The 27,546-nt window shown below is 37.1% G+C and overlaps 1 protein-coding gene across 1 annotated transcript in view; it reads right to left on the minus strand.

Annotated features, from left to right (window-relative positions):
• Positions 1-27,215, minus strand: part of LOC139473766 (cubilin-like) — a 47,495-nt gene extending 20,280 nt beyond the window's left edge. The window contains exons 1-5 of the mRNA XM_071256516.1: positions 27,038-27,215; positions 7,907-8,127; positions 3,142-3,349; positions 1,421-1,671; positions 785-823 (exon numbers count right to left, since the gene is read on the minus strand). Coding sequence (XP_071112617.1) covers positions 785-823; positions 1,421-1,671; positions 3,142-3,314 — 463 coding nt within the window. The 5' untranslated portion in view covers positions 3,315-3,349; positions 7,907-8,127; positions 27,038-27,215. The remainder of the gene's footprint in view (positions 1-784; positions 824-1,420; positions 1,672-3,141; positions 3,350-7,906; positions 8,128-27,037) is intronic.
• Positions 27,216-27,546: the final 331 nt, after the last annotated feature.

Consider the following 27,546-nt stretch of genomic DNA (forward strand, 5'->3'; position numbering starts at 1 on the left):
CAGCACTAAGACAATCTTAACTCCCATACTTTAACACAGGCTTACAATAGTCGTAGCACTAAGACAATCTCAACTCCCATACTTTAACACAGACTTACAATAGTCGTAGCACTAAGACAATCTCAACTCCCATACTTTAACACAGGCTTACAATAGTCGCAGCACTAAGACAATCTCAACTCCCATACTTTAACACAGGCTTACTATAGTCGCAGCACTAAGACAATCTCAACTCCCATACTTTAACACAGGCTTACTATAGTCGCAGCACTAAGACAATCTCAACTCCCATACTTTAACACAGGCTTACTATAGTCGTAGCACTAAGACAATCTTAACTCCCATACTTTAACACAGACTTACAATAGTCGCAGCACTAAGACAATCTTAACTCCCATACTTTAACACAGGCTTACAATAGTCGTAGCACTAAGACAATCTCAACTCCCATACTTTAACACAGACTTACAATAGTCGTAGCACTAAGACAATCTCAACTCCCATACTTTAACACAGGCTTACAATAGTCGTAGCACTAAGACAATCTCAACTCCCATACTTTAACACAGACTTACAATAGTCGTAGCACTAAGACAATCTTAACTCCCATACTTTAACACAGGCTTACAATAGTCGTAGCACTAAGACAATCTTAACTCCCATACTTTAACACAGGCTTACAATAGTCGCAGCACTATGTCAATCTTAACTCCCGTACAGTACTGGGGACCGACTCCGACCTAGAATCACTTCCGAGTTGCTCCATTAACACACTGCCACCTACCTGTTCCTATTAAGTGTTCTGCATCAGGTAGGATAAAGTCTGAAATAGAAACATTTGTTTCTTCTACAATTTGGCAAATATAGAAATGATCATACTTAGTAGTAATGTGTAAGAAAGTAGTTAGAAAAAACATGCAGAGACTTTATCCACGGTCTTATCCATTTCAATATGAATGAATGAATGAATGAATGAATGAATGAATGAATGAATGAATGAATGAATGAGAGAGCGTTTCATGCTGCTTCCAGCAATATTTCAGTAACATCACAGCAGGGCTTCACGCATTGTATCCATCCTAGAAATTCAAACCTTGGTCTTTGGAGTGATATTAACTTCAACCACTACTACAACATTATATGTTTGTTGTGTAACACCCAACTCAGCAATATTCCAGCTAGTTGATGGCAGCATGTTAATAATCAAGACTCGACCAGACAATCCAGTGAATGACATTGTGAGCATCAATCCACATACATCAGGGTTCAGTGACACAATCAACCAATGACCACCTGATCCAGGGATTTCCGTATTTCAGTGTAAAACAAGTTTATCTACTACAGATTGACTGTGCAACTGATGTGCCTTTCACTGCATCAAGGCACATGTTTATACTTGGTTAAACATTGACATACTTACCTAACTTGACAATCTGATCACTGAAGTTATACGTTATGTTAAATCCTTTTCTTGGCACTGTTAAATCACCACTGTTTTCAAGAGGCTGCTTGTCAAACAACACTCTCCCTTGACTTGTAAGAAACTCTATGTGCAGTGCTTCTCCAGAAGAGTAAAGAATTGTGCTATTGTCATAGTTGCCACAGAACGTGCCAATCACAGGGGCATCATTTGTATAGCCATCGTAGATTTTCACGTAATCGTATGGACAACTGGAATACAAAATGTCCATCTTCATACATGATCTCACAGGAACACAAATACATAGAGATCCTTAGCCTGAAATATTATATTTTATTCATCAACATAAGATGGCTAATGAAATATGGTTTATTTCACGATGAAACATTGTTCTATTATGATGTTATTTCTAGAAATTAAAACATACACTCACAATCGATCGGTATTGGAAGAATATGCGGGAAATACCAAACTTAGCCCACCTGTTCATGAAATAGACTTGTCTGACATTGCCAAGGTCAGATTTAGGGAATCATCATTATAGCTTGTACATTTAATTACTTCCTTAAAGAGGCTGTATATAATGTTGATATCTCATATAAGAAATAAACAACTTGTGGTCATTTTTTTATTGTACAATAGTTAACTCCCATTCATTTATTTTTTAAGTAAAGATGTTGATATATATATATATATATATATAAATAATCTTCTGAAAGACCTCCAAATTTCTAGTCTTTGATCAACATTTAATATAAGTTGGCAGAACATGAAGACATTTAACTTGTATGGATAACAACTATTGTCTGTAGCCACATTTCAGGGATTACTGTTGTAGCTATGGAAGATGACTCAGTACCTAGAAAGGTGCAAGCCCTGCAATGCTGCTACAAACAATAAAGAAGTTATCAAGGAAAGTTTCATGTCTTCATCCCAGTTTCTAACTACCTTGCAAAGACCCAAAGCGACTACAGTGCATTTCTGTATATATGATTATACCTAAAAAAAATACAAATATGACAATCCAGAAATATGTTTTGTGTTTTGCAAGTTCTTCAATTGTAAACCATATATTCTGTGTCTGTTTATGTGGTACCAGTTATTTGTTCATCAGGCAAATATACAAATTCTATGAATATGTTTAAACCCTGTAAACTATGTTGTGCCCCTAACACATTCACACTGAGAACAAGGCACAAAAGATAGCACTACTGCTTTAAGCTCTCATAAAATATTTGGTGCACTGTGCACCCTTCCATCAACACTCACTCTTGTCTCTTGGGAGGTAAAATCAAACTTGATCAACTTTTGAATCAGATAGATTGTCCTTTCAAGACTTAAAATGTTAAAATTGAATGTCACAATGTTGCTTCATAAGAAACAAACTAAAGATATAGTGCATTTACCCTGAATTAATTTCGAATTCAAATGTAGTTAAGTCTCTCAAGACGCTTATCAAATGGGTGAATCTGATACCCAATTGATTCCAAACGAAAGGCAAAAAACATTACAGTTCAAACTGTTATTCCCTGAAGTATCACTGAAAACAGTAAAGCGTAACGCGAGTCTCTCAAAGAGCCTTCCCAGGAGATACATCCAGTCAGAGTAATTGCAAGTAGTTTGTGCATCAGGTACCGCATCACCTGAGCTTGTACAGAATAAAAAAGTGTCGCTCATATTCCCAGGCCATCTGTAACTAGCACCAGAATCCATGAACTTACTATTCCTCTCCATGGTAGAGGGAGAACTCGATGAAGTGGAGTTTGATCCTCTCCCCGGCCTTGCCCTGCAGCTTGTAGTAGCAGAACATGTTGTCTGCATACATGCCGGGGAATGTAGGGGACATGATGAAACCCGTCTTCCTGTTCTCGCTGCGGATGGTGTAGCCGCACATGGCTGGTGGCGCCTCTGTTCCTATATCATATACTGCTGGAATGGGGAAAACTGTTAAATCAATCCATACAGTCTAGATTCTGTTAGTGGGTGAAGATACTACTGTGTTAGGGGGAAGAAATAATAAAAAGTGTCTTTTGTAAATGTCATTTAACTGTATATTTTCAGTTCAATTCAGATTGCATTTTATAAGTTACAGGCTTGAGAGTTATTTTGGATGACATTTTCAATTATTGTGGCCAGATGAAAAAAGCATACATAAACTTACATGTATATACTTACAGCGCAAATACTATTAATTATTTTCTTAATTTCTGAATTGCTGTAAGATATTACGTGAAAATGATGTTGAATTGAGAATCGTACAATTGTCAGTCATGTTGTCAAATTCTGGAGAAAGCACCAAAGTACTGAAGCTCACCTGGTACATGTGCCTCCATAATGCATTCATAAATTCACATAGTTGACTTGAAATTTTTCATGTACAGTTGTGATGTTTGGGAAACTAAGCCATTGAGTGAAAGTGTTGCTATTAAAACACTTGCAGTATAATAGGATCTATTCACAACGGGCTGACAGAACCACATCACTACAGTCAGCAAGACAACACAGAGTGGTGCAGATGAACCACATACATGCCCTGGTTCCTGGCTTTACACTTACATCACAGTGAGCCAGCCAGAGTTTCTTGTTCTACTTCAGTTTCAGCATTAGCCAAGCCATATCACTCTGCATGGTTTCAAAAATTATTCCAGTCTGGGTTATCAAACCCAAATTTTGGCATGTTGATCCAACACTCTCTCCACAAGGCCTCCCCACTGCCCCTACCTACACTTAGTCATTTAGCTGATCAATATCAACCTAACTTATTAAATAATTGTTAAACCAAAACATAATGCCAGATTTCACCTCTTTGATACTGTCAACCAACCAGTTAACCTTCAACATTGTAACTTAATCTGCAACAGTATGTATAACACTGTTAATGAGCAAGGTCAAGGTGGAAAGTGTCAACTATAAAATATAAGTAACAAACAAAACATATATGTTGTACCACCTTCACTATCTACAGACATAGATGACTAGGCTTTCAAATGATGGGTTGGCAGCAATACTTAATTATGGATCCAGTAAACGAGGACATCATCCATGGAAAGGTCTATGCCATGTTTCAGATGAGATGCTGTCTAATATAAAATGTTAAAGCCAGAGAATAACCTGTCTCAGAAACAGATTCCACAGGCTGTAAAAGTCAAAATTGCACTGCAAATTATATTTATATATCATTGAAAACCAGTGGCGACACCAAGTGTTCATGAAAAGGGTAAGCATGAACACAATGGACAACAGACAAGCACACCACAATCCAAGCTCACTAGACCTTTAGCCAAGGTGAGCCAAAAACATGAATATGAAACCTTACCATTCCATTAAGGATATCTGACACTCTTTTCCAATATAACACAGGGATTAATGGATGACCAGAATTATGAAACTACTGACACATATCAATTATTAGGAGCACTTCACATCACTCTGGCTTGGGAAAGTAGTGTTGTTTGAGTCAATGATCACACCATTAGCACATCTATTTCATCTTATAGGATACTGATTTTGCTAACCAAATAGTTTTGGTCGGATGAAATAAGAATATAATAATAAATTTGAGTAGCTCAATATTTTATTGTATTGGGGGGAACTTGTATTGGGTTGGTCTATTTCAGGAAGAAAATCTTTTTATAAAGCAGGATGTCCAGTATTTTGACGGTAACCTTTTGATGTATTCCGTTCTGTGAAGGCTTATCTTAATAATAGACTACATACAATGCATTCGATCAATTATTATATGAAAAAGGTAATAGTTACTTCATTTTGTATAATTTTTGTCAAATTTAATAATACTTCAAATGAATCACAAAAGAAGTGGTCATCACGTAAAAGTAAACTGAAACTTTTTTAATCTTATTTCTTCAATGTTGTCTGAACTCCCGAAGTCAACTCCATAAACTCAAAACTTAAATGAGTGCTGCCAAAGCCAACATCACAGTGTCTTCTGCATGAACAAATTATGTGTGTACATGAACATTAGCCATATTGACCTTAAACATGAGACCAACGGAACTTTCCCTTTTCTGTAGGTATTATACATAAGTCACTCCATCATGAAAGTCTCATACATATATTCAGGCTAATTTAATGTATTTTCAAAATGACAACTTAAATGGGTCAGTGTCAAATTCAATACTAAAAGAAAGAATTTTTTTTGGTAAAGAAATGAATTCAAGAGATTAATTTTCAAATGCTGTTTGAATAAAAAGCTATTCTAAAGATTTGTTTTCACCAAACGAACTTGTACAAAATGATACTCACAAGGAGAGGTGTGGAATAAGATTACTTACAATCAAAGAAAACAGCCAAACATCTTTTAACATTTGTAAATGATCTGGTCTCTAGGAGCATTTAATAGGTCTGCAGTCCAGATGTAATGGCAACAATGTCCATTTGTTTTAAACAAAAAGACAAACAATCCCAAAACAATGAACACAAACTGCAATTGAACATGATACCTATGAACATTAAAAAACTTTTTTTTAACCTTAGCAATGATAACATTTTGTCAGTATCATCTTCTCTTTGTTAAATTACTGTAGTTGTAACTTTAGTCACACAATTGTGTATGAAAACAAAAAAGGCATTCTGAATAAGGAAGAGAATGTATGGATGTCATTCTGAATAGTTCAGCAAAACACCAACTTTTTTCAGTTGATTACTATGTTTCTGACTACAGACCAATTCATCTTGTCAAACTGTTTGCCATAAGAAATCTTATCCATGTAAGATTTACTTTACTCATAATTAATAAAAGTTTCATCAAAATATGTCAATGGTTGAAATCATTTCAAATATAATATTGGATCAAATTTTTAATGCCAAAACTTGAAAACAAAATTAAATCATTGCAGTGTTCGCTTGAACTGTGGTCAGAATAACTTACATATATAAATAATGGGGTCTAGCAATGATTTCCCACAGAATAACCTTTTTGCCTACCACACTAACAGTTTTGGAGTTCTCAAGGTATGACTATACTTTCTACAAGTTCCAGGGAACATGCAATCATACTTGAGAACAAATGTGGTCAAGAAAGAATTGTTAATGCAGTCCAAACTTAAGTTTGCCACATAAAAATTGTATGTCTACTTATTTTATTGATTTGACAATCAAAGTGAATCAGCGGCCTGAAGAATCTTTATATTTTCACAAAAGCAAAAAAAAATGGTGCACCACAATCTCAACTGAACAATTCTTTGAGAACATACAATTAAAGTCTGAAAACAGTTTTCCTATGAGAACAAAACTATAAACAACAACAGTCTCTGGAGGAATCTATAAAGGCACCAAACTCTTTCAAGAACACAAAACAAACAGATAGCAAAGGTTTGCTTATAAGCATTTTTGCTAATCAGTTCGGAAATATTTTTAAAAATCGGTATACTAATATTATACACATGTACTTCTCTGAGTTAGATTACTTGTTTTATTTTCCATGAATCTTTCTAGAATCAGACAAAACAAAGTCCTACTTTCTTTACTTTCAAAGACGCCTTTCTTTCTATTTTCAAATTGATGTACCCTTCAGTCATGTAACAATCATTTAAGAAACATGTATTGTCAATGCAAGAGAATGATCAGTGTAGACAGATTCCATTTGCCAAAAAGTGCAAAATAGTTGTGAAAAGTAAATGAATGGATCACTGAAAATCAGTGATGACACCAGGTGTTTGCGAAAAGGATAAGCATGTGTTGCCCTACCGGGAGCACCCACGTGCACCATTCACACAATTTGCAAAAGTAAGTATATATTGCCAGATGCGGCACAGCACTACTCCTGCAGTACTCCTGACATGGAGGATAATGGTCCAAATTGGTCTCATCAGTAATTAACATTTTGAAAGAGTGTACAACACACTGATTACAAGGTTCAGAGAAAATAGATAATTCCTATTTTCCTTGATACGGCATAATCATAAGAAGTTAAGATTGAGTGGAATCACATCAAAATGGAAGAACATAAAGACTTCACATTTATCACAGGCAAAATGGCGACTACTTTATCATGAATGAAGAGTAATTAACTGTTTGATAACATATTATTTGTGATATGCCATGTTATGTATTTGCTGCATTGAAACACATCTGTTATTTCTTGATGTTATAATATAGTCCTTCCTGCATATACCCCTGCAAAACTGCCTTAGTTGTCCAGTGATCATAAGTGAGTGAGTTTGGTTTAACGCTGCTTTTAACAGTTTTCCAGTTATATCACAGCGTGTCAGCTTAATGTGGGAGGAAAGCCCAAAGTGATGCATGTCTCAGACACAAACTCAGGTATGGTGCTGACCCCACCACCACCCCAAACCCCACCGCCGGTGATCATGTAAACAACCCAACAGACATCCTTGATTTTACTTGATCTATCACATACTTAATTCAATGCTGTGAGCTAGGTCAGCAAGCAGCTGGAGTAATGGAAAGTCAAACATCATTCAATAAAACTGAGCCCTCGCTGAGTTCAAGAACTAACATACTTACAAGCATCAAAGAACTCATAGTATCCTGTGAAGCCGGTATGCTCCTTTGTAGCATCTGTATAGAAGGAGAGGACGATGAAATTTTTGGTAGACACAATTAAGTTTTGTAAACTCCCAAGTAAATCTCCACAGAAGCGACCAGCCAGCTGAGCATCTAGGAGATTCAATGTTTCCCGTTCACTCTTTATTTGTGTGTAGATGTCCAAGTAGTCATGGTCACACCTGAAATATATAACCACAGTCAGAATTAGTGCTATCAGTGCTATGTCACGTGACTTTCATTGACTCGGAAAAAGTGTGCGGCTTTTTTCATCGAAGCTGTGTATAGGGGATTTATTCTGCCTCACAGAAATCCATGTGCAGCCTGATGTGCTCGTGGTGGGGTATAAGGGATTTATTCACCCGCTGAGAAATTTATTTCTCTCCAAGGCTGGATACAAGAAGAAGAAGAAGAAGAAGAAGGAGAAGAAGAAGGAGAAGAACCTAACAGTGTCAGCTTTGGCACTATTGTAACACCATTACACATTATGAGTGTATTTTTGTTTACTGCAACACTCCAGAGACAATCCAGAGAATGACCAGACTCCATTATCTGCCCAAACATATTCCATGATTGGGCGTAAAGGGCAAAATAGTGGTGAAAATTATGTGAATGGATCACTTAAAATCCAGTGAAAGATATTGTGAGCAATGATCCACACACTATGCACTAAGTTGAAAGAACAGAACAAGGGCCATAACTCTGTAAAACAATAATTGACGGGACAAATTTTCGAACTCTGTCTTGACAAGTATCTCTTAGATATGCATTCAAACTTACATTCACATAACTTCAGTTGTTTCTGAGGAAACTTGTCCCCATTTCATGCAGTTTGCTCTAAAGTTAAAAAGCATGGAGCAAGGGGCAGTAACATCAGGGTGGACTTATGTAGTTTTTGAGAAAAATTTATCCCCTTTGTGAAATGGACGGACAGGCGAACGGACAAACTCCATTCCTATACCCCTGCCCCACTTTGTGGTGAGGTATAATAACCGGCTTCAAAGATAAGATAGCTAAAATCATTTAAGGTGAAATAAAAACATACATAACATTTCTTTCTATTTGAATTTTATATTTATCCTATCCTCAAAAATATATGAACAATATTCCCTTCATTCCTACTACGATAATTCACATTCCTCTTAACCAGATAGGCAGGGGCACTTAAATCATTGTTTCTTGATAAAAATATTACAAAACAATTTCCAGCACTTAAAATGGGATACATCATAATGATCTGACTATATAATATTGACTGTCATCACAGAAAATTGTAGTGCTAAGAACAATTGCAATTTTCCAGATTAAACTTCCATGAAAAATAAACAAGTCGCACAGTGATGAGGACATAAAATCTACACAGGAAGCGATCTGTGGAGTAATTTGTTTAAATACACCCAGGAAATGCATGTTTTATTAAAGTCGGAGCTTGTCCAATATGCAATATCCCTGTTTCCTAGTTTACAGCCCCAGAGATAGCTGGCTTTCATGGCATCCTATTACATTGAAGCCATATTGTCCTTGCTGGACGAATGTGTATGATACGATGATGCTGTTGCTGTGATTGGTTGTAATTGCTGCAGAAATCAAAGCAACTGTCATAATGTCAACATTACTTCCAGAAAAAGCTTCATGTCTGAAAGATTCTGTTAATTGCAGATAAAATGGACATACTTTGATGTGTGCTCTTGAAGTTGTTCCACGGAATGAAATTGTTTCAATCAATAATTTCACTGACAGGAATCTTTTAATCTCCTATTGACAAGTAATAATCAAAGATGTGTTTAGATTTTTCTTTGGTTATTTGGTTCATATTTACTACTCATGGTTTGGAACATTTCCCCATAATTGCCTAATAGTCTGTGGACTTGATGTTTTCTTTAGTTTTAATCATGTTTGACTTCATGAATTAAGGTTGAGAGGCGGTGATTTTGCATTACATTGGAGCTTCCCATTAGTGTCCTATCAAATATCTAGTGCAAATATGTTAGGCAGCAAATATACAGCAGTCTTTCAGGAACATTATGAAGGTTAGATTACAATTGCTGTGGAAATACCACCATCATACTGTCCATTCCAGCAATACATGTCCTGTATGGATCCCAACACATCGGAATGCCAACTAATCTTTTCTTAAAGTGTTTCTGTTGGTAAATATAAGGGACAAAACCATAATGTTCCATAATCACCTGAAGTCTCTATCAAATCAATAGAGAGGTGGCTGTCATTAACACATGCAAAGGCAAGTCAATTGTTCCCCTGATAAAACACAGGAACATATGGTCCATGTCAAAGTAGGGAATTGTATCAGACATCATTTTGGTCACTGATGCGTCAAATCTATAAATGTCTTCAACATGTCTGCCATGAAATGTTTGGAAAGCTTTAATAAGGCCTTGAATATTGGAACCCTGATGAAAAAACTTTCGAGAAAGAGTCATATGGCGCTCTTTGAAATCTTCACAGAAAGAGCTTCCTTGATTGTACCTCAAAAGTTATTAAACGATCGAGGACTCAAAATCCTGGAGCTGCCTGCATATTATTGGACATTAAAGGGACAGTTGCCTAGTGGACAGTTGAAGTCATCCCTCTCGTCATAGATTCTATCTAAACATTAAACCAGGCATTTCATTGCTCAAAAATAGCAAAATGATTACCTAGGTCTTGATAAATTAATTATCCCACCACACACCACTTGTGTTCCCTTTTTTCTTTACTTGATGAAATAAAACCACATTCATAGTTCTACCAAACATTCATGCTTCATGGCAATCGCTTCCATCTTCAGGCAATGCATCGTGACCTTATTCAGAAATGTTTAAGGCTAAAGCCTCACCTCCACCATCAATTCACATAGATGCTGACTTCAAAAGGAGATATCCCTGACCCACAGTTTGACTTGAAAACCTGATTGAATATAAAGCTCTATATGCAACACCTAGCTAAGATAAGGACATAAATTTCTTATTTGATGCTGCAACATGAGCTCTCCCTCGTAATAGGCTTGACCACGGCCGTAGGTTTCCACAAGTCATAATACCAAAGGTTAGCAACCGCACAAACTCAGTCAATAATTCATTGGTAAGGATGCCTTCTGTAGTTAAGCATGTGCTGCGAAGATCTATGGTGAAACTGTTTCTGGTTGATTCACTTAGTGGTCTTTGTTACCTATATTTCTAAGTTCATTTTCATGACACTGGAAAAGTCAAACAGGTTTAAAAAGTCACCACTAGTTGTTACATAAAGGCCAAGAGAAAAATATTGCACTAAGTAATACCCGTACATTGTTGTAAAAGTTGTATGAAGTGGAAGAAATTAAACCTCTCAAGGGGATTCCAAGGTGACACAAGTCCTCAGTAACCTATGCTTGTTGCAGCAGCTGACTGATGGATTGGCATCCAGGTGATTTAGTATCATCGTGACTCAACCGTTGGCTGACTGCTCATGTCAAGCACAGGTTTGCCCGACACATTCTGAATTAATCATAGGTTAACATTAGCTCACTCACCTCAATCAACTGTGAGAATGGATTTCATTATCATTCTAATATTGTCACCGGTATTTACAACCCGTGAAAATTGTGTAGATCAATGTTCATGATGTCAATCACTGGATTGTCTGGCCAGTTTCAATTATTTACGGGGGCGGTCGAGTAGCCTAGTGGTTAAAGCGTTCGCTCGTCACGCCAAAGACCCGGGTTTGATTCCCGACATGGGTACAATGTGTGAAGCCCATTTCTGGTGTCCCCCGCCGTGATTTTGCTGGAATATTGCTAAAAGCGGTGTAAAACCATACTCACTCACTCACTCACTCACTCAATTATTTACAGACCATGGTCACATAATTGGAATATTGCTGAGTGAAGCATTAAACAACAAACAAACCTGTATCTACAAGTCTCAACTGCAATGTTTGAAACCCATTTCTGGTGTCCCGTGCCATATTGTTGGTATATTGCAGAAAGCAGGGTAAAACCAAACTCACTCACTCACTCACCCACTCAGGTCTCAAATGCTGCTGCAGGAAGCACACAAGACATGTGTAAGCCAATAAATGTGATGCTGCAGGTTCAATGCCTTTCAGAGAACATGTAATTGCTATGTTACACATTAATGTCAGTGAATATTCAGGTATGTGAAGGGACCTTGCTCAGTATTTTTTTTATTACTTGCCGTTTACAACTTCTTAAAAATATTTCACTATTGTGTGATCCACAGCATAATCCAATTGGGTTTAACAGAATAATACTTCGAACACATCAACATTTGACATGTATTAATTCCATACAACGGCCCACCTTTAGAATTCATGGGTCTGTTCCACGAAACTATTGTAGTGCTAAGGTGATCGAAACTCCCTTACTGTAACATAGACTTAGTCTTACGACCGACTGTCATTGTGCTACATCTCCTTGTGAGAGTTTACAAACATGTCACAATAAACTATGATGTAATTTGTGGAACTTTGTTGCAAGATTAATGGGTGAAACAATGCTGTGTGACATCAGCCTAGCATCAAGTGTGCATAACCCTCCTCCCAGTGATCTTTCATCTTAACATCATTGAATAAGCGAAGCTAATGTGAGGCAGATTGTCTGATTTGCGCAAGGAACATCCAGTTCCTTTGTTATCTGACATAATGAACACGTTGACGTCACATACGCATGATGTCATTCACAAGACATCTTCAAGAGATGTCATCCTTTTTTATTTGTGGTTGTTTCCTTTCATTACTTACTATCTTAACAATTTTGAACCCTTCTTTCTTTAGGACTGGGTTGTTTCAACATGTTTACATGTCTGCTAGCCTGAAAGTACTGAAACAAAGGAATGACTCCCAATGGTTGCCACCAGTGGGGCAGGATACACTCACCTTTTCGTGAACACGTCGTATCATCACTATTTGATTGTGATTCATAAACACATGCTCATGATGTCGGAATCCTACAATCAACTCAGCTATTAGCAGATAGGCCTTCTTCTTACGAATATGGAAAGGGTTTCTTGCTCTTATTTACGTAACATAAACCTTTAGTTCGACATGAACTGTGAACTAGTTGGATTTAACTCAAGGTGTCGACCTCTGCATAGGGCAAGATTTATTTGTTGAGTCAGAATAGGGTATTTATAGGATATTACACTCGCTTTAATCTAATATGAAGTTTATGACCCAAGTGAAAATTATTTCAAGCAGGACATAAACTTGATATTAAATTGAAGCGAGTGTAATGTTTTATTTATTACCACAAATGTAATTGGAAGAGGATTCAACAAAAACAAACAGTCTCAGTACCGTTAACATAGCCACTGACAGAAAGGTCAAAGTTACAATGTTTGTTGATCAAACCACAGCAGAAGTTCACAGCTGTAAAAAATAATTCCCTGGGTTTTTTTTCTCAGTACAATAAATGACAAAATGTTATGTTGTTGCTAAATTTAAAGTGAATGAGTGAGTTAATGCTTTACGTCACATCAGCAATATTTCAGCCATATCGTGACGAGTTCTCCTAATTGAGCAAAAGAGTATTTACCAAATTAATTGATGGTAATCTCACATTATTCCGCCTTAACAACAAGTACCCTGTCACAAGTGCTCAGTAGACAAGACATCTGTGTATACGCAGCAGACAGAGAGTTCCAGTTTGGCTTTTAACATTTTATTTAGAGGTCACCAAGAGCATCTTCTGAAAATGTCAACATGTCTGATGACAAACAGTGTTTCAAGCGGGAAAGCATCTACTGTTGAAAATGTTTCACTGACTGTTTATTGGATGTACGAGGGTTATTCGTCTTAACTGGCTCGCTGCAAATGACCATGTCTCAAGGACCATGCAATAGAGTATATTGTAAAGTTAACATGCAGTCTTACAGTCTGTGTTTTTATTTTCATTAATGATCATGCACATGAATATGAAATGTTGAACGTACCTGTAGCTCAGCGCGAAACAAGCATTTGTGGCAGTAAAACCACAATCATGTCAAACAGCATGTGTTGCTTTTCGGTGCTCTTCAGAACAGTTTAGAGAAGAATTTGGTTTCTAACTTTGCAGTTTGGGGATTGTAATTTGTATAATGTCAGTTTAGGGGAAACAGTCCTACTGTGTCAGCCTCATCCCAAAGTCCTCTCTCATCCTGAGCCATGTTAACTGGCACACGTGAATTCAGGGAAATAGAAAACTAACTGCAGGAGGCTATTTGAAGTATGATATGGCTAAACTGCTTCAGTATTTGATCACAAAATTGAAAATCAAAATTACTTCAGTTTGTTATCCATCATCTGGTAGCATTTCTAGGGTAACAAAAACAAGGTTTTTGTGTTCGAAATATGAAAGAATGATTGCAGCAAAAGAAGTCCCGTAAAGGTCAAGGTTCACAATCAGCCAATCAAATGCCTAGTGAAAAGTGAAAAGTAATTTGTGCACGCTTTGCGAGTATCAGAAATATCTGCACCGATATGTTTTACCCCTGGGGGAATAAGTATTGGGAAGCCAGCTTCAAGGATATGGACTTTTACCATACGATGCGTCAGGGTGTGAGTGCGTGTATTAACCTACTTATACCACGATAGCAAAACCATAAACCAGACTCACCCCCCCTCATCTTAATCAATTCATACAACTTAAATAAACCAAATGAATAAGAAAAATATCTACCTGCCTTATCTGAAAGGGAAACGTGTGGTAATCTCATGACAGTGTTGCAGGCATACATTTACGGACTGTCGTCACTACCAAAACAGTGTGGTCGTCTTGCTTGTCTATTGGTGACATAAACTTCACCTCAGAGTTTAATTCATAATTGACACCTCTTGCCTTATTAAAATTGGATTAAGAGTCAATCTATCATTCCATATGGCATCTTAATGAATCTACTGTGATCAAATGCTATCAACCCTTTGATATTGGCTACCATGTGATATGACCTACCAGACAAACATCTTCACACATTGATGGCATTGATGATGTCTGCCTTGATGGTATTTATGAGATCCGTGTTGATGGTATTTATGAAGTTTGCCTTGATGATGTTCATATTGATGGTATTTATGAAGTTTGCCTTGATGATGTTCATATTGATAGTATTTATGAAGTTTGCATTGATGATGTTCATATTGATGGTATTTATGAAGTTTGCATTGATGATGTTCATATTGATGGTATTTATGAAGTTTGCCTTGATGATGTCCATATTGATGGTATTTATGAAGTTTGCCTTGATGATGTTCGTATTGATGGTATTTACAAAGTTTGCCTTGATGATGTTCATATTGATGGTATTTATGAAGTTTGCCTTGATGATGATCATATTGATAGTATTTATGAAGTTTGCCTTGATGATGTCCATATTGATGGTATTTATGAAGTTTGCATTTGATGATCTCTGCATTGATGGCACTGATGATGTCTGTTTTGATGGCACTGATGATGTCTGTTTTGATGGCATTGATGGCATTGATGGCACTGATGATGATGAGGGAACAAAACTGTGTAATTGCACTGTTGGTAAGTTCTGTCCAGTTCTGGGAATCAGATTTCCAGGTACATGGAACATTTTATATCGTAATTTATTCATTTTTCATTAAAGTCATTGGGAAGGCATGATTTCCAGGTAAGTGGGATCTTGACAAGACGGGTTCTTCAGTATATCCAAACATCCCATATTTTAGCATCTGTATGCTGTTCAGAATTTGATGAATGAAATGTGTTTCAAAACATAAGTCCATGCACCCTTCATTAAATACAAATTATGAAGCTGATGAATATAGCCTGAAGTTGGCAAAACAGTTAATTCTCCATAACTTTCATTGACAAACAAATTAGTGTCACTAAAGTAGCCATGTCCCCATCATTTATTGAGCTGTGTATTTAATAAAGATGATTGGTGAATATTGACACAAGCGATTAAACACACCTGGGTTCAAAGGGCACAACACACAGTTCATTTGATTCAGACAATGACTGCACATACATAAAGGGCTTGAACTTTCAATGGGGTAAGTAAGAGCCCAGAAAATTTTGATACACAGGGAATTTCTCCTGAATGATACAGAATAACAAATTCCTCAGGTTTAAAACTTAAAAGGGAACAGATTAGTGTTGCCTTAGGTTATAACATCAGGGTGACACCACGAATAAACAATCCACACAGTCTCGGAAACATTAGCTTGTGCAAAATTTCTCAAAAGGTGACGATTTTGGCCCATGGGTATTTGACAGTAGTTTGTTTCAGGATTGGGACGAGACAGGTACAGAAACCGGAGAGAGTGAGACCAAGATAGCCAAATAACCTGTTAGAAAAAACAGGAATGTACATCAATTAAAATTATGTGGAAGTCTTAGATTCCAGCAAAGGGACAAACGTCATTAAGATGGACAATATCAAGAGACAAGCCCCTTTGTCCTCCAAACTTGTGCTGATTTGACACGCATACATCCATTGATTTGGAATCCTTTGTTCTCCTTTGCTTAAATTTTGTTCAGGACAGCTGTAATGTTTTTGGCTTTTTTATCTTTTATGTGAGAAGTGCCAAAAAGGTTGGTAGCCAGTTCCTGTAGATAGAAAAACCTGCTAGAATAAACCAGCTCCGGAACTTCAGAATTAGGCACGGAAGTAGAGCATGTGTAAGTTCCTGCCTCAAGAGAACAAAGGATCACCTGTGGGCTAATTAAATTACGCACACATGCACATTAGTTTTTGTTAGGCTTAAGTAAAGATGGCAAATGGCTGTACGTTTAGACCTGGAGCAGAGGACAAGCTATTCATATAGATGGAGACACCAACTCTCTTGGGCTATTCATTTGTGCCTATTCATCAGAGACATAATAAACTAGGAAAAAAGTTTGAATGGATGTGTTTTCAAATTGGCTTTATTCCATCATGAGACGAGAGCATCCTCAACCAAATATCAGTCGTGTATTTTAGCATGTCAATTGACAACCTATTTAATCAAATTCTCACATGAACAATCTGTTAATTCTAATTTCTGTTAAGTTTACTTCAAAACCATCAACTTTTTGCAAAATGCAAATATTTCGCTTGATAAAAAGTTTCAATAGTTTCTTGCAAATTAATTTTTGTCATTTTGTTTCATTTTCTTCAAGTGAGAGATGCTGTGATTATAAAGTCGAGACTTAAAACTTTCTAACAGTTATATCCTGCAGAAATAATTTCTTGCAACAAGTTCATTTCCATAATCATAAGCAATCTCTGGTAAAAGCAGAGTCCATTGTATGAGCTTCTTTTTAAGAATCACTATCAAATTGTGATGGTATAAGGTGTTCGCGAATAGGTGAGCAGATCCTGCCCTCAGGTGGCACCCATCACAAATACATGCAAAGGCTAGTCAATTGTTCCCCTGAAAAAGCACATGGTAACATATGGCACAAGTTGAAATAGGGAATTGCATTGGACATCACTCAAATTTGGTAATGTTCTCCACATACCATAAAACATTTTGAAAGGTTTACTGAGGCCTTAATTCATGTTGTAACCTTGATCAAACAACTCTTGAGCGAGAGCCGCATGATGCCTTTTGATATTCTCATAGAAAGATCATGCTCAGTTGTATCTCAAAAGTTGTGAAATGTCGACACCAAAGGCTGGAGCTGATGAAATATTGCTCGACAAGTTGACTATTGGGAAGTTGAAGTCATCCCTCTTGTCACACAGTCTTGTCAGAAATAGTTTGTCACTCTGAATCTTTATGAATAGATCTAAATATGAAACCGATGAAACTGTCTCACTGGTCTCGTTTATTGCTAAAGAATATATATATGATTATTTTTTTTGACATATGTTATCAAAGTATTCTGAAATGTACTGAATCCAAAGGTTAAACCTTTAACACATATCTACTGCATATAGAACCACAAAAATAAACACAAAAACTTATTCAATATCGTCACTATGGTGAGTTATAAACTGAAACATCCATGGCTAATACACTGTCTACATCACCCTAATACATTCATTTGATCTCATCCAAGTCTCCATGCAAAAAAGCCCGATCCTAAGTTATATATGCAGTTCCAAATAAAAATGACTCTCTGAAGATCATGTTTCACTGACAACACATTAATCTTCCTGCACATTATGAGAGCAAACTAACATCTACTTCTGATCTTCAGCTATTCTGACATCATTCTAAATTATCTCTGTCAAACTTACAGTTAAAACAGCCAGCGGATTCAATTATATGAATACCATCAAATCTTGAAAAGTGGGATCGCTTGATTTATTGAAACACTCCAACAGAAAACTACATGGTGCCTCCCTGGCTATGATCAGGAGCCATCATAGAAGGAGGTCTCCATATGTTTTCATCAATGCCAGTGGGATCAACCCTGAAGTGATATTTCATGGGACTATTCAATCTTGTTTCAACCGTTTCTACATTTCACATACCTTCCCAGTCCCTCGTTCAGATGGTTATCCTTATAAATGCAAGAAACCTTTCAATGAACAGATAATGTGACAGAAAAATCACTAAAGGTGCTCTCCAATGGATTGTAAACTTGTACATGTGTAACAATGCTGTCTTTAGCCCAGTTGAAATGCTCCCTGTGTAGCTCCCTCTACCTTGTGGGGCCACACATGGTTTGTATACTCAAGTCAAACAGATGGGAAAATGTTGGAAGTTCATGCCAGTGTGATACATGGTCCTAGCCTTGTTATAGGTGCCACAAGATAATGTTTTGAGTGTTTATGTATCATGTATTACATGTTTGGATATTTATGATAGGTATGATACTGGGAGATAGTGTATCATTCATTACAGGCCTAGTTTGACCATAAAGCATCAAGAGCTGTTTCATATTTATGTCCATGCATAAAGATTCAGAGTGACAGGAAACTATCCACAAGACTGTATGACAAGAGGGATGACTTCAAATTTCCCTTTATGTCTGGTAATAGTCCATCATCTCCAGCCTCTAATGTCGACATTTCACAAAGTTTGACATTCAATTGGGCATTCTCGTTCCACGAAGATTTCTAACAGTGTCATGTGACTCAAAAGTTGATCAGGGTTACAACATTAAACGCCTCAGTAAAGTTTCAAAAAGTTTTATGGTAGATATGTATGGCACATTTCTAAGCTTGATGCATCAGTAACCATAATGATTTCCGATGCAATTCAATCATTTAAACTTGAGCCTTATGTCCCCATGTTTTTATTCAGGTGAACAAGTGACTAGCCTTTGAATGTGTTTGTGAGGGGTGTCACCGGTGGGACATGATATGCTCACCAATTTGCGAACACCTATTATTATCAATATTTGATAGTGACTCATAAACACATGCTTATGATATGCTCTAAGATTTTACAGTGGATTCTGCTTGTAGCAGAGCCTGCTTATGATTGTGGAAATGGTTTTGTTGCTTTTCTTTAAAATGTCACTGTTAGTAATGCAGTAACCCTACCTATATGAATTAACTGCTTATCGTCATTTAAGAACCACATAGCCCCTGAACAACAAAAACAAAAAAGCCTTTCCATAATCATAAGAAATCTCTGCTTAAAGCATTGTACAATGAAATCTAGAATCAACTGAATCATGGAAGAGCATCTCAAGATAGATGGATGATTCAACATAAACTCAGCACCATTCTTAGTCCCAAGGTAGAAATATCAATATACCATAGGGTAGCCTAGTGGTTAAAGTGTTCGCTTGTCACGCCGAAGACCAGGGTTTGATTCCCTACATGGGTACAATGTCTGAAGCCCGTTTCTGGTGTCCCCTGCCATGATATTGCTAAAAGCGGCATAAAAAAATACTCACTCACTCACCCCACATATACCAAGGAATCCTCCACATACCACAGACTATTTGTAGTTATACACAGACATCGTCTTGGAATAGATTAAAGACACAAGCGGCCCAGACTTCGAGCTCAGCTGTAGAGTGTTTGGCTCAAAAAAAAAAGGATTCCATCAGCTGAATGAAATTGAAAAGATCGATGTGGCGTCTTAATCTTGTTGGTAAGAGCTATACTGGACATATGTGGTGCCGTTCAGACAGCCTTGGACACTGTACATGGTTACTGTGAACAAACACAGGACTTACCATACAGCCAGTATACCATGCAGAGTATGCAGAAGCAGCTCACTGTACACAGAGAGAAAAAGCAGAAAAACTATACTATCGTATATGAAGTCTTACAACAATTTTACAGGTGTCACTTTGATGCCAGAAGATACACAAGCCCTTCTAAACAATCAATGGGTCTTATGGACTGAGAAGACTAATTATGAAAAGAAGATGTTGATTACATTAACATTTTCAGGATGACTTCCTTTCCTTTCAGAATTGCATGACAACAAATGTTGAAATGTTTCAGTTCCCACATGGGAAGTGAAGCTCTGGGAGATTACCATGGACGACAAAAGTTATAATATTGGTGTAAAGAATGTCATAAGACTAGATATCAGGCACCCCACAAATCAATTCATATTTACCATTTGGCGTGTTCAAATACCAGACACATGTAGTAATTGGTTTTCTGTAGCTAAAGGAAGAGAAGTTGTATTTGCTAATAATCATGAGTTACTGCAGTGTCAATTGTTGTTTTGAAGGAAATAAGTAACAGTGAGTTTATGATTAATATCTCAATTTCTTTAATCAGCTATGGTGCCTAGTAACTGGTCTGTGGACAGGATCAGTTAGTGGGGCTAGGAAAGCATGACAAATATCACCATTAGAGTTAAGTTAATGCTAGAGTACCATGCTTGAATCTTCTTAGGCCACCTCCCATAACACAATGTCCTCCCTATCATCCTACCTGACTTTCAATCCCCCTCTTCATCCCCTATTTAGACAACCATGTGTCATACACTGTACCGTCCTAACTCCCCTCAAGGAGTTTCATCAGATTCAAGACTTTGCTGTTCACATGTAGACTATTCTATACCAAACATGCCTTATTTGGAAGCAAATTAAGAGGGCCTCAGCCTAGTCCAATTTGCCATCCCACTTTCGCAAACATAATGCTATAATTGTCCAGTCCTTTTATAACAGATTTATCCTTCAAGACATTAAAAGATGAAAAAAGCTGCTTATCCCTCACAAAATCCTATAAATCTGACATTACTGGGCTTAGGTTTGATCAAATCTCTGTAATGACTTTCTCCATGGAGCACTGTTTACCCGCTGAGACTTGAATTACCCTCGGGTTTTTTCCAAGAAAATTCTGTACACAAAATTGCTATTTTGTCATCCAATTACAGCTATCTGCAAGACCTGGACACAAAGCAGAGAAGTTATAATACAGCTTTTCACAGACTTGGCAATAGGCACAGATTGTCTCTGATAAAACAATTGCTCCCCTTCCTGACATGAATTACTTGAAGAATCTAGTCCTGTAAGAGCAGAGTGATCATTAAAATAATTCTTCAAGTTCAAAGTGTTACCTTCATGTCAGTGATGAAATAAACTATGAACATTCAACGTTCACAAATCATGACATTTTCTACTTACATAGCTTTAGTTATACAGTTTGTAGGAAGGAAAGCCTTTACTTTAAATATATATGGCGTCCATAAGGGCCCTGATCAATAGCCTCATTTCACTGCCATGCCTCATTTGTTGCTTGTCGCTACCTCGGAAATGGTACCCTTGGAATGGGGACCAGCAGAAAATGTAGGCTCTGGCGTGGTTAACAACTGCAAGGGGTTTTAACACATGAACTGACATCAACGCTAAACATCTGATGAGATTTCCAAGTCAAATTTGCTGCTGATCACCCTTGAATACTCACTGAAGATCACACGAATATTCTATTGAAGACATTCCAGTGAGAGAACCTTAGTCTGCTCTTATTGACAAATCGGACCATTTTGTCCATGGTTTTTGTCCATTAATAAGGCATCTTTATATTAAGATATCAGAATAAACTCACAATCTGAAGGAACAAAATAGACCTTAATATTCTGAAGATCAGGACATGTGAGAGATGTAATTATTTCTTTCTCCAGCATACTAGTATATCATCCTTCCAAAGCCTTCAGTTACAAGATTAAACAAGGCACACGATATTACAAGGTACATATGAGATTTGTACTGAACCTTTGGACATGTGGTGGTACATCAACTTGATACTGAGACAACATCTGTAGCCTGTATATTATGACAATGGTAGGTCGATCCTGAACTAGTATGAGAAGGAGTATTTGTTTGCTAACCAATGTCAGCTAACGGTACATCACCATCTCACTGTTGTTAGTTGTCCTATGTTGATAGCAGTGTTGGTTATGGTGGAGATATAGGAGTGTGGTGATGGAGTTGAATGATGATGATGAAACCAGAAAATGACAATGAAGTTGGAGGTGAGGTGAAATGGGGCTTAGAGTTCAAGGTAAGTGCGACCGGTTGGGAAGGATAAACTGTCTGCTATGTCTAACATCTAAACACTAGTCAATAAAATCTTGAGTTGACAAAGCCAAGCTCACACATAGGTGCTGGTTAAAACTGGTACTGTATGCTTAACTCTATACAAATAGTGAAGGGAAGCAACAAAGGGAGGTAACTGTGACAAATGGCTTATTAATGTTCACCCAATACAATTAGAACAAGTTGTTTTGTTATACAAAATAGTGTTTCTTTCTAACTTGGAATCAAGTTAATGATTATTATTATTTCTACAAGACTATTCAAGGACTGCCAAGCGTTAAAAACATCTTGGATCTTGATAGCAAGGTTATTCTCCTCTGAGAGATGTAATTGTGTCGGTGAATGTGGCCATAGCTGCATTATCATAAATCTCAGCCAAAAAAAGTTGTTTTTTGTTGTTGTTTTTTAAAGTAACCATTCTAACAAAAAATTACAATAAAACCTTGAACATACCTATCACTTAAAATGATCAGAATCCTTATCACTGCTATTAGTCTCATTTCACCACTCTGCTTGTATCAAACATTGGATAACTCGATATAGTTTGGGTCAATAGGAGTTAATGGGGTTTCACTGTTATCCTTTTTTGTGTGACCTTCACAATCCCACATAACAACTGGACCATCTCGCTATCACAAATTTAACATTTCCAATGCAGCAAAATATCTGTTCAAACATGTGGTTTCTCCTTTAATTTTGACATGTAGGAATGGTAATTTCTACCAATCTATCTGTGGCATGTGTGAATACCATTAATCTACAGAATAACTCACTTTGCAACAATTTACATGAGTGATTGTAGAGTTTCTGCTTCACTTGACATCCACTGCAATATCCCCATAAAATATCATTTGATGTTGGCACTGTGCTTGTGCACACAAGCATGGGGTGTACCAGCAATGCGAGCAAATTGCTATAAAACGTTATCGTTAGATATAGGAATATGGCTGGAGATAATGTTCCAGACGACTAGGTTTATTGATCAAGGCATGTCAATGGCATTTTTCTCCTAATGCAGCAAAGAAAATGCAGGAGATGCCATTCAAAAAACTTTCAATCCTGATATATACTTTCACTGATATGAAAACTAAAAAGCATTTTTATAATGTCTCCATATTCATCAACCACTTTACTTCTTTCATGAGAAATAACATGAGTGAGTGAGTGTACATATGATGTGAAGCAAGAATGTATGAATATAGATACAAGGCTTCTGATGAACTTAGAGAATGACTAATTCTCTTATACATTTCTTCAAATATGTCCATTAGAGGCAGTAGATTACAGTCAAGTGCTGACAAAGTCCTAAAACTATCAATAATCATTTGAAATACTGAATTTAATGCCTCACTTCTATCAAATATCTAAACAAAACAACAAATTTCTAATAACTAATTAAGGACCCTTAACAGAAGCAAGAATTTATCTTTGCTATCAGAATTAGAAGCTTACAATATTGAATTTTTCACAAAAGTAACATAAGCATTTAGGTAAGACAACTATTGTGCCTTGTAAAGAGCATTGCATCATATTCTTAAACCCATTATCTCCATATGTCCATTAACCACATCCTTGACACACCTTCAGCTAAAAATATACCTTGTTTAAGTGATAAAGGTATTAGCACTTAATGGCAGCACAGATCACTGTACTCTGATGCGAAAAACACTCTTCTTCTTACTTATTCATTGAAAAGCTCCAAATGAGAGCAAAAAAAAATGCCTAATCTACTGTGACTTAAACCCCGAAAGACAATCCCATGGTTGCATGTCTAGTCAAAGATATCCTTGGGGTATTGGTCTACTTTTGGAACATGCATATTTAAATGTGTTCATAGAAGAGCGTAAAATTTGGTGCAATTACACCACATCATCTTACCAAGGAAGCTCATTTCACAGCAGGGAATTCCTATTTAATTACCTTAATAGCGCTTGGGATCAATAAGGATAATTTTAAAGACCTGGTCTCTACAAATTGAAAAGAGAGAGGGATGAAGCCTGCATTTGGGCAATTAATAAGATACCAAATGGGATGTTGTCATGCTGAGGTTTAAGCTTCAGTGTCCTGTATAATCTGCATTAGCCTCTGTAATCTTTCAAGACTTTCTCACCATCAATTCCACATTTTTTATTTCTTTTTTCTTTTTCGAACAACAAAATACTGAACAGTGATAGGAGAGTTATGCTATGGGGAGGGGTGTTGCTCACAAACCACTGTGACCATTGTGTACGTATAGGGTCACATTATATCATTCTTAGTAGGAGATGCATGCATCAGTCATGTGATGAGATGCTTGAAGGACAAGGCTCATTAAAACAATGTGTATTGACAGTGATATGCTAGGGGTCTTTGAAACCACTGAATTTAGATGAGATGAGGTGAAAGGGGGTTTAACTTTGCGTCCAAGATTATTGCACTTATATATGCACGTATGTGTGTGGCTGCTTGTACTAGTCCAGACTGATGCCGATTTATAGTGCCAGCTCCGAGATACCGTGCCGCAGTTCAACATGAACACCCAACTCAGACACAGTATACCGACTCCAGGCCAACCAGTCATTGTTTTAACCCCTTAATGCCGAGTGCAAGATAGGGTAACAACAAGTACCACCATCTTTTAACGTCTTTTAGGTATGACAAGGCGGGGATTGAACCCCAGACCTTCCACTCTCTGGGCGGACACTCTACCACGAGACCAAGAAAGCTGTCCTGATTTTAGATGAAGTTGTGTATGTTTAGAGCACACCATTAATTTCTCTCAGAATGGGATGCACATTGTCAGATGCTTTAGTCGATGAAGGTGGCTCAGGGATGGGTATTAACAGTAAAACCTGTACTGAAATGTATTCACACATTGGCTGTATTGTGATACGTACCAATATGTATAGCATTAACATGGTAAAGAGTCTGTGAAAGGGATGTGCCCATATTTCTCTTCATATGTTATCAAGACACACAGTACTGCTACTTTGTTTACCTTGCTGTTAGACTCAATTGTACTTCTTGAAATATTGTTTACATGTGATGTTTTAAAAAAGACTTCAAATCTGTTCAGCAAGACCATATCTTCATGCATCGCACTGCATAAAGTGAATTGCAATTAGCCAGTGCATTGATATATTTTTACATTGATATTCAAGTAATGGAGGCAAATCAATACAAGCAATGGATGAAGGATGCATTGGAAAGAAATACTAATGTTCTTGTACTGGTTCTGTTTGTTTTGGAGAGTAACTTAATAACAACACGGTGTCAGCATGTTTTGGTGCTGGTGGATGATCCTGTCCAGATGATCATATAGAAGCTGACAGGTACAATGTTGTGTGTAAGATCAGCTATTGTCTTTCAACATGTGTGCAGTATTAACCCTAGCAACTGTCAGTTTTTTTGTATCTGATTTGGTATTAATTCATGGCCACAGTTCTCCTTTCACTTAAACATTAACAATTACATCCAGGAGGTCATAATGCTGTTATTTAACCAATGATGCACTGCAAATCACACTATCTATATCAGTGTATTGATGAGATCAAGACATATGCATGTAATCTGGTACAGGATATAAGCATGGGAATTACAGTAACTTAACGACAGGTGTTAAAACAGAAAGAGTGCATGTCTAGACCTGCATTCTAATGGATAAACTTTATTAACTGACCTTCAAGAAAATTAATTACTCTAAAAAGTAATAGTCTTGAAAGTCTTTCTGGGTTACCTCAACTTGAGTAATGAAGACCTGTAAGTGTTACCATGTAATGCCTTGACTTCACAAGTTTTAATGTTCAAAGGCTTTTAATTCATTACGCTTAGACACTGAGAGCTCCATGGCCTTGAAGTTGGAATAATTAACCTTTCACAGGCTCACAGGCCAGCTATATGGAGTTTGGCAACTGTGTACCAGGTCATACATCTGATTACTGCTGTCCAAAACACATTACGTTTTAGCAGTACAAAAACAGTAAGACAACTAATTTAAATTAGTCAAAACCCATTAAAGTTTGCAGTTTCAAAAAAAACCCTGATAATTTAATTAACCTAAGTCAGTACCAATGTAACTACTCCCTTGTGTCATTATGGAACAGATCCCCTGTGCCCATGTTTGTTGAACTGGGAGGGGATCAAGGGACAGACAGGCCAAGTACCCTGGTCATGTAGGTTGATGTTCACTCTCTATTGCTCAAGGGGTCGTCTAGTCCCAGCCTGATCACACAGGTGCTTGTGTAGCCTGTCTCTTCATCAGCACTTATTGCACTTCCTGTTATGCTTATCATCCTGTCATCTCACAACCAATGCAGACATAAACAATCTTGTTAACAAAACTGTGTGTGCCAGTTGGAATACAGAGTTCAAAAAGTATTTTACTTAAATATTAGCTTGGTGTGGGAGCCCCGTGGAGATGTTGTTGACAGACATTTACTGATTTTGCTGTAACCATGACTATGAGAATATGGTGCTAACAAACCAATGATCTGAGCAAAACTGGTTTTAGAATCCACTCAGATCCTTGCATGCCCAGGGGACAAAACTCTCCACAGTGAATCATGGAACCTGAACCTTATATCACTTGGCTACCCCTGACCAACAGAAATCCTTTTTAATTTCTACACTGCTTCAGTAACAACTTTCATGATATTTCTATTGCCTAGGCGTTAGAATCACATACGATAATACAGTCAATATGATATTTAGTTTGATAAGATACTTACGCAGGTGCTCTCCCTTGTAACTCGAACTTAGTGAACCGGATTTTCACTCTTTCTGTAGCCCATCCAATGAACTTGTAGATACAGTGTGAATTGCTGGGGTAATTACCGGTAATTTTCGACTTTGGAGAATGGAATGTTCCATTTTTGGAATTGCCGTGACGGCTGGACACAATCACATCACAGTCTGAAACCGAGGGAAAAATAACATGAGAACTAACAAACAAACCATACAGTGCAAACAAGGTTTCTGTAAACAGTATGCCCATTTCAGCTGTCCACAAGTCAAACACTGCTGCACACAGAGAACACCAAACTGACTAACAAAAACATCTGCTTTTTGAAATCCTTACATACTTATTTTACTGTCAGTGTTGGTCTTGTTTGTTTGTTGTTTAACGCCACACTTAGTTATATTATAGCTATATGACTGCGGTCTGTAAATAATCGAGTCAGGAGCAGACAATCCAGTGATTGACATCATGAGCATCGATCCACACAATTGGTATATG

Source organism: Haliotis cracherodii, unplaced genomic scaffold (assembly GCF_022045235.1).
Source record: "Haliotis cracherodii isolate W230 unplaced genomic scaffold, xgHalCrac1.p SCAF_3, whole genome shotgun sequence".
Lineage (NCBI taxonomy): Eukaryota > Metazoa > Mollusca > Gastropoda > Lepetellida > Haliotidae > Haliotis > Haliotis cracherodii.